The sequence below is a fragment of the Giraffa tippelskirchi genome, chromosome 4 (assembly GCF_054371585.1).
Source record: "Giraffa tippelskirchi isolate mGirTip1 chromosome 4, T2T-mGirTip1v1.2.pri, whole genome shotgun sequence".
NCBI classification, from domain to species: domain Eukaryota; kingdom Metazoa; phylum Chordata; class Mammalia; order Artiodactyla; family Giraffidae; genus Giraffa; species Giraffa tippelskirchi.
Genome location: NC_137278.1, coordinates 132,826,219 through 132,835,680, shown reverse-complemented (window position 1 = coordinate 132,835,680; position 9,462 = coordinate 132,826,219). Strand labels below are relative to the sequence as shown.

General features: G+C 39.1%; 1 protein-coding gene across 1 annotated transcript; it reads left to right on the top strand.

Moving 5' to 3' along the window:
• Positions 1–3,987: 3,987 nt before the first annotated feature.
• On the top strand, positions 3,988–9,144 carry LOC145544907 (olfactory receptor 8S1-like). Its single transcript, XM_081588291.1, has one exon. The coding sequence runs from the start codon at positions 8,206–8,208 to the stop codon at positions 9,142–9,144; it is 939 nt and encodes a 312-aa protein (XP_081444417.1). The 5' UTR covers positions 3,988–8,205.
• Positions 9,145–9,462: the final 318 nt, after the last annotated feature.

Genomic DNA, 9,462 nt, shown 5'->3' with positions numbered 1-9,462 from the left:
AGACTCAAAAATCTTTGGATTCTGAGTTTAAAAGTATAAAAATATTTGAAGGAATATACAGCTAGACATGAAACAAACTGGGGAGAGAATTGGAAAGATATGCAGGAAAATTCATAGAAAGCATGGAAGACTCCATATATTACTACCCAATCCTATTTATATGGATGCTAAATATTCACCCTCTACTAAGTTTGGAGGTATAAGAGTAAAGAATTCAGTCTTCCTTCTTACAGGGGGATCAGGAACATGATAAGCCCACTGAGAAGTCCACACAAAATATAATGCAATCACCAGGGATCTGAAAAAGTAGTGTGGATTGAGTACATGTAGGCATGACCTTCTGAGCTTCTCTTGGTCTTAGAATGGCACAGAAGGACATCCAAAGACTTCAGTGTGTCCACTAGTGGGACAAAGATGTTAGCTTACAGTAAGAGAGCTAGTGGTCTGCAAATGGGTCCTTTGATTCAGATGAGAGTTGAATTCAAAAATGTGTGGCATGGTCAGTATTACCAGGAAATGAAAAAGGATGAGCTATTAGTATATCATGATAGATTTCCAAGAGAGAGATGACTAGAGGGGGTGAGTTACATGTGGAACAAGAGGCCAGCAAAGGACTAAAGCAGACCACTGTTTCCAAGTAACGCCTCTCATTCCAGGACCATCGTAACTTTGTGCATGCATGCATGCTCAGTCCTGGCTGACTCTGTGTGACCCCATGGACTGTAGTCCAACAGGCTCCTCTATCCATGAGATTCCTCGGGCAAGAATACTGGAGTGGGTTGCCATTTCCTTCTCCAGGGGATCTTCCTGACCCAGGGATCGAACCCACATCTCCTGCATTGGCCACCAGGGAAGCCCACCCCAATGCTTATAGTGGCCTTATTCATAAGAGCCAAGATATAAAAGCAATCTCAGTGTCCATCCACAAATGAATGGATAAAGAAGATATGGCATATATACAATAGAATATTACTGTCATGAAAAATAATGAAATTTTGCCATTTGCAACAACATAAATGCACCTTAGTGAAGTAAGTCAGAGAAAGACAAATACTGTATGTTTTCCTTTATATGTGGAATCTAAAAAAATTAAACAAAAGAATATAATAAAATAGAAAGAGACTCACAGATACAGAGAATAAACTAGTAGTTACCACTGGTGAAAGGGGCTGGAGGAAGGGCAACACAGGAGAAAATTAAGAGGTACAAACTACTAGATATAAAATAAATAAGATACAATGTAACATATAACACAGGGAATAGAGCCAGCATTTTATAACCACTTTAAATGGAGTGTAATCTAAAAAAGTATCAAATCACTGTTTACATCTGAACCCAATATAATATCGTAAACCAACTGTATCTTACATTTTTAATTTAAAAAGTCATTGACAGGGCTTCCCTGGAGGCTCAGGAGTAAAGAATCTGCCTGCCAATGCAGGAGACATGGGTTTGATCCCTGGTCCGTGAAGATCCCACATGCCATGGAGCAACTAAGCCCATGTGCCACAACTACTGAATCTGTGCTCTAGAGCCCAGAAACCACAACTACGGAAGCCCATGTACCCCAGAACCTGTGCCCCACAACAAGAGAGTAACCCCTCCTCAGCATAACTAGAGAAAAACCTACACAGCAAAGATGACCCAGCACAGCCAAAAATAAATAAATAAATGAAATTATTTTTTTAAGTCAATGATAAAGAAAGAATTTTAAAGGCAACCAGGGGAAAAAGGATGATAACTTACAAGGGCACCCCCAATAAGCTATAGCAAATTTCTCAGCAAAACCTCTACAGGCCAGGAAGCAGTGAAATGACATTCTCAAACTATTGAAAGACAAAAACTGTCAGCCAAGAATATGCTATTCAGCAAAGGCAAAATTAGATACGAAGGAGAAATAAGGACATTCCCAAACAAACAAAAACTGAGATAGTCATCAACACAGCTCAGTTCAGTTCAGTTCAGTTCAGTCGGACCTGCCTAAAAAAAAAAAAGTTGAAAAGAGCTATTCTACCAGAAACAGAAGACAAAAGAACATAAACTGTAAGGTGATAAATAGAATTATAAAATTGCAACTCTATATGAGAATATGTTTTAAACACTTTATTATCAGCAGCAAAAAGAATAAAATATCTAGGAATAAATTTAATCAAGGAGGTCAAAGACTTTGACCCTGAAAAATATGAGACATAGTTGAAAGACACTGAAGCAGACAAAAAGAAATGGAAACAGAGTTCATGCTCATGAATGTCTATATTGCCTAAAGCAATCTACAGATTCAATGCAATCCCTATCAAAATCCCAGGTAGATTTTTCACAGAAATAGAACAAAAAAATACTAAAATTTATACGGAACCACAAAAGCCAAAGCAATCTTGAGAATAAAAGAACAAAACTGGAGGTTTCACATCCCCCAATTTTAAACAATATTATAAAGCTACAATAATCAAAACAGCACAGTACTGGCAGAAAAACAGATACACAGATCACTGGCATAGAACTAAGAGCCCAGAAATAAACCTAAACACATAACAGTCAGTTAATCTATGACAAAGGAGCAAAGAACAAACAATAGAGAAAAAGATAGTCTCTTCGATCATCAGCAATACATGATGCCGGAGAAACAGGACAGTTCACATGCAAAAAAAATTCATTATATTCTTGAATTACTATCTATATATTACTATCTTCATAATTCATTATATACTCTGAATATAGAATTCTATAAACTTAAGATCCAATTATTTTCACTTTGTATGTCTTAAATATACAAAAATTTTAATTGTCAACTATACCTTAATAGATCTGGCAGGGGCACAATTAAGTAAGGCCCTAAAAATAATCAAGATGTACACTTAAGTCTATATAATTTTTGCCGATTGTATTTCGATAAATCTGTTAAAGAATAAACTTTAACATGATTCATGTTAAACAGAATATCACTTTTTAAACAAAAACAGGATATTACTCTGAAAAAAAAGATACTGTAAATTCAAGCCCCAATAATATTCCTAGCATGGAGTTAACTCCTCTCAGTCACTATAATGGACAAGTCTATGGTTAAAATGAGAAAAATTTAAGTATGCACTAAAATATAATCTGGAGCTCAGCTCAGTCACAGCTCAGTTTACTGAAGAATTTTGAAAGCTCATTTTCAGCTGTGTGTAGCCATTAGGAAAATGTTCCATCAGATCGAAATCTGTTTAAAAGTCCCATTCTTATACTCTGCTTTTTCAACCCCCACAACTCTAATAAAATACTCTTCTAGGCTTTAAATAATTGCCTTAATTCATACACTTCAAATACTTCCCCGAGAGAATCCCCTATGCCTCATACTAAGTTTAATTTTCCAGTTATCTGGAAACTGTGTAGTTAGTGAGACCAGAGCTAGGCTTCAGGCTGGGACTTCAGGGAATACAGGGCAGTGGCCAAGCTTCCCCCGAGTACCCAACATAGCCCATGGCTATCTAAGTAAAATGGCTTTCTGATTGGTTCCATTAAAGAATGCTTTCTTTAAGTGATGCTCTTAGAGGAGTACTCAGAATCACAGAAGAAATGAAGAGGAGGCACATTGCTGCACCTGAGATCATGTGAGAAGGTTTAATGAAATATATGTCTGTTGTTCAGAATTTGAGCTTCTTTAGAGAAATTGTCCTCACCTTTGCCTACATTAGAGAATGACACCACCCTAAATTAAGGTTTTCAGCAAAACAGTCCTGATTGTGTGATTTATATACTGCTTCTAACAAGAGAACTATTCTAATGCCCAGAACTCTCTGAGAGCTGTCTGATATATCAAACACCAAACTCCTTTGAGAGGAGGTCAGTTTTGAGGAGAATTTACCTCTGATATTCAACGATGGGAAAGGCAGAAAATTCAGAAGAGTCGTCTCCAGGAAAAAACAGAAAATATGGTAATTCTGAGGATTCTCTGAGGATACCTTTATCTTTTTCCTGGAATATCTGTGTGTAGGGTTTTTCAACTATTTTTTTAATATTCATTATTTTTATTTATGTATTTATTTGGCTGCACCAGATCTTGTTGCAGGATGTGAACTCTCAGTTGCAGCATGTGGGATCTAGTTCCCTGACTAGAGATTGAACCTTAGCTCCCTGCATTGGGAGCATGGAGTCTTAGCCACTGGACCACCAGGGAGATTCCTGTGTGTAGGTTTTAAATCTGCTGTCCATCCCTTCCCACATCTCTACCTCTTCACATTTCACTACCTATTCCACTTGTTCTAGAGCCAAGGATCCTGTTCCTTCATCCCTCTTCCCTGACTAGAGATGAAAATATCTTGGCCCTTGACATCATCTCCAACCCTGGGAAGGGCTTTCAGTTCAGTTCAGTTCAGTTCAGTCACTCAGTCATGTCCGGCTCCTTGCAACCCCATGGACTGCAGCACGCCAGGCCTCCCTGTCCATCACCAACTCCCGGAGTTTACCCAAATTCGTGTCCATTAAGTCGGTGATGTCATCCAACCATCTCATCCTCTGTCGTCCCCTTCTCCTCCCACTTTCAATCTTTCCCAGCTTAGAAATCTCTATTCCCCCAAATGTTGCATTAGTCTATCAAACCTGCACAAATCAACAGAATGACTTCTATCCTCTCTGCATAACACTGAGTACAGGGACATCTTACAGCCTGGCCTAAATCTTCTTATACTTCATAATCACAAAACATTGCAGAGAGAAATCAAAATATTATAGACAGATTCTGTGCTGTTGAAGGAACTTATTCCCCTGTTTTTTCTGACTCCGGTTTGATAAACTGCAGTCAATGTTTCTGTTCCTTAAACCTTCAGATTTGGTTACCAGTGAGTAGGTATGAGTACCGCAGAGGAGTACTATTCCCAAGGAGGGAACAGCTCTGAGAATAATTCAACTAGGTCATGTTGACCTTTGGTTCTCTCCTTCCCGTACAGATATCCTTCTCCCAGTTCAGATTGCTGGGTCTGAAAGTTGCCCTGGGATCCCTCAGCCACCTACTACACACACTTCACTCTTTTGTTCATTCCAGAAATATCTTTAAATAGTGTGGGTTAGACCTTTCTAAGACAATTATGTAATCCTCCTTTCATATCTTTTACCATTTGCTGAGATCGAGCACCATTTCATTCACTTTAATTGTGCCTGTTCTCATCCATGTGTAAATCTCACATCAGTCTCTCATACAAAAGGATGAAACGATGATAATGTCTTCCATCCCAAGTAGTAATTAAAGATTAGATTTATTTCCTGATATCCTGACCTAGAATGAGTTGCAAGGCTTTGCTTTTGGTCATTCAAAAAAAATTTATCCCATCAGTTTAAGGTGTTATTTAGCAGGGGATGGAAGGGCTCCTTTCTCTGTGATACCTTCTAAATCACTTGATACAGTGGTTGATGTCTTCCTGCACACTAAATGTGGACATCGGATGAGAGAGAAAAATTTCTCCAGAAATACTATGCTAAAGAAATAGAAATGATTCTGGAAATAGTCTCAATTAACAGGAGACCCTGAGCTTGCCACTGTGGTGGCAAGACACTGTGGTCTGGTCTCCTTGTGAGCGAAAGTGGAGAATAAAGCAATTTGGGGGATGGCTTGAAAATATCCAGATCATTGAGATATACATGAAAATATCTAAGTTTTATGAAGAATAAGTCCTTTTATCATTTTACTTTGCTTTGAGTAGATTTTATATAAAAAGCTTTCTATCAACAATATTTACAAATGTATCCATGCAGGATCCTCAGACATAATTTCTCCAGCTGTTTCTGCCTCATAATCACTAGAACTAAGCCAATATCCCACAGGCACATAAGGGTAAACACTACCCCGTTTTCCAGGCACAAAGGTAACCTACATGTCGGTCTAAGATGGGCCTAAGCTTTGACTGATGAGTTTGTTAATGGGATCACAGCTGAAGTATCTCTTGGTGAGTTAGCATGGGGTCATAGATTATCGCCAGGATCAGAAATAGGTGCTCTATGAAAAAGCAATATAAATTTTTTGTAAGTTCAGAAAGCTACATAGGGTTATATTGTGAGCTGACAAACAAAAGCAGAAACCTGCTAAATCATGTTTTAAAATCTCAGGCTCCTAAGAAAACTTCATATAGAATGGTGCTTTGCTACATAGCCCTACAAATGCAGGTTCAAAATTATTTGGATTCAGGTGAGCATCATCATTCACATAATCTACCACCATTCTGGTCTTCTTGGATAAACCCTTACACCTAGCACAAGTAGATTCAAGAAGCAGTTAAGGGAAAACCACACAAATACTTATTTTCTGAACTCATGGGACAATAAAAAAATAAATTGCCCACAACACAAATGCAAGTACCTTGTTGCAGTGATGGTTAAAGTGTACCTGTTGCTTCTATAAAAATGAGAGATCATCAGAGGATGTTGCAGAAGATGACATATTCTGCAGATAAACACAAACTTCATGGGTAGGCAGTATGGCAACTCTGATGGATAATATTCCCAATACTTCTGCCAAGGATCAGTATTACAGGTGATTGGTAGTATTAGGAGGGCTTTCCCTGGTAGCTCAACTCATAAAGAATCTGCCTGCCATGCAGGAGAACCTGGCTTGATTCCCTAGTGGAGAAGATCTGCTGGAGAAGGGATAGGCTATCCACTCCAGTATTCTTGGGCTTCCCTGGTGGCTCCAGGGAAGCCACCTGCAATGTGGGAGATCTGGGTTTGATCCCAGGGTTGGGAAGATCCCATGGAAAAGGGAACGCTACCCACTCCAGTATTCTGGCCTAGAGAATTCCATGGACTGTATAGTCCATGGGGTGGCAAAGAGTCAGACACGACTGAGGTGGTATTAGGGGCATAGAGAGAAAGGATGGGATTGTGCTTGGAATATTCAAGAGGTCATATCTGAAGTATGCATGAGAGGTCATATGGAGGTTTTCAAATAATGTGATAGGTATAATGAAGCTAACACAAAATGTGTGAAGATGAAGCAAGAAACAATAATTTGTGATTGCTATTAAGACGTGGTCCATTTTCTCAATGAGCTCATAGCCTTGAGGGGAAATCTGAGAAAACATATTTAACATTAATGAGAAAAAAATCAGAATTCAGACTATGACATAAGGCCACTGAGAACAAGGAGTCAGTGATTTAAACAGAAGGTTGTGAGTTTAGAAGAGGGAGCTGTCAGGAGAGACTGTAAGAAAAAGACAGGATTTAAGGTCAGTTAAGAATTTGGATCCACAGATTAAAATGGAGAACATCTGAATGGAGAATAATAGAAGCACAGAAACAAATACACTTTTCTGATATCAAAAGTAGCCAATTTGGTTAAAAAGTAAGTTAAAAATGGATAATAAAGAACTCTGAATACTGGAACAGGAAAAATGGCCTAAGTACCTGGGGATCAAGCCTAATTTGGTAGATTAGAAAAAGCAATGGTTTTAGAAAAAGCGATTTTTTTAACTTGTCAACATGGCATTACAAAATCTCCCTGAATATCATATTTTTCAACAGTAAAATGGATATCATCAGCTGCCACAAATAAATCACACAAAATCACTTTGAGAAAAAACCCGTGATTGAGTTATCAGTGATTGAGATACTCTGTACACACATACGGAGAAGGCAATGGCAATCCACTCCAGTACTCTTGCCTGGAAAATCCCATGGACGGAGGAGCCTGGTAGGCTGCAGTCCATGGGGTCATACACACACACACACACACACACGCACACACACAAAGTTAATGAAAATTTAATGCGCTGCTTAGGAAGTTAGAAGTCACTGGATGATTATGACCTAACATATAATGATATGGAAAGGAGATAAGTTTAAGACAACTGCTGCAAATCCATACTATAACGGTTCTTAAAACCAAATGATTATAAGGCTCTCTAAACAATAGGAAAAATTCAGCTGGAAACTAACTACCATGAGTGTACAAGGAAGCCAGGTATATTTATTTTTCCAATTAAATCCCTATAAAAAAGGAATGAGATTCTCTGTTAAGCATGTGAAGACTGTAATCCAAGAGCAGCAACTGACAAAACACAATAAAACTTCTTGCTGAGGTACAGTGAGGGATATGTTGAGTGTCTCAACACAGCACCCAAACAGCGCAGGGGGAAATGTGTAAGCAGAAGGGTCACCCTTCTGCTGTGAAGGAAATAGGAACAATCATAGGAGATCTCACCTCTCTTTTATTTTATTACAGGAAAATAATCTCAACAAATGGCCTTGAGGAACCACAGTACCATCACCCAGTTTATTCTCATTGGGCTGTCTGACGACCCCCACATCCAAAGTCTGCTCTTTGTATTATTCCTGGGAATTTACCTCCTGACATTAATGGGGAACCTGACAATGATACTAGTCATCAGGACTAACTCCCACCTCCACACCCCTATGTACTATTTCTTGAGTAATCTATCATTCCTAGACCTCTGCTTCTCTTCTGTCACTTTGCCCAAGCTACTGGAGGACCTTCTGTCTGAGAAAAACACCATCTCAGTAGAGGGCTGTCTAGCCCAAGTCTTCTTTGTGTTTCTTACTGCAGGAAATGAAGCCTGTCTGCTCTCAGTCATGGCCTACGACCGTTATGCCGCCATCTGCCACCCCTTGCTCTATGACCAGGTGATGAGCAACCAGCTCTGTAAGGGGCTTGTGTGGGGCTCCTGGGGCCTGGCCGCTCTCAATGCAGGCATCATTGTGCTCTTGGCTATTAATCTGGATTTCTGTGATGCCCAAACTATCCACCACTACACTTGTGAGCTTCCCTCGCTCTTCCCTCTGTCTTGCTCTGATATCTCCATCAATATCAGTATCTTGTCCTTCTCCACTATATTCCTCGGGCTTGGAAACTTCTTCCCAATCTTCTTCTCCTATGTTCGTATTATAATCAACATTCTGAGCATCAGCTCCACCACAGGCAGGAGCAAAGCTTTCTCTACCTGCTCCTCCCACCTCATCACAGTGATCCTGTTCTTTGGCTCAGGTATGCTTCGCTATCTCATGCCTCTCTCTGGTTCCTCCCTGGATTTGGTTTATTCCTTACAATACAGTGTGATCACACCCATGCTGAATCCCCTTATCTACAGCCTAAGGAACAAGGAAGTAAAGACAGCTGTGAAAAGGACATTGGAAAAATATTCGCAATATTTTAGGCAGTGAAGGAAGTTACATTTACTCATCAAAACTGCAAAGATTGCTCCAGTTCCATTCTTCTTTCTCAAGATTGCTTTGGCTATTCGAGGTTTTTTTGTATTTCCATACAAATTGTGAAATTATTTGTTTTAGTTCTCAGAAAAATACCGTTGGTAGCTTGATAGGGATTGCATTGAATCTATAGATTGCTTTGGGTACTATACTCATTTTCACTATATTGATTCTTCTGATCCATGAACACAGTATATTTTTCCATCTATTTGTGTCCTCTTTGATTTCTTTCACCAGTGTTTTATAGTTTTCTATATATAGGTCTTTTGTTTC

Excerpts from the sequence above, each read along its gene's own strand:
- LOC145544907 (XM_081588291.1), top strand. The coding sequence starts at position 8,206 with ATGGCCTTGAGGAACCACAGTACCATCACCCAGTTTATTCTCATTGGG.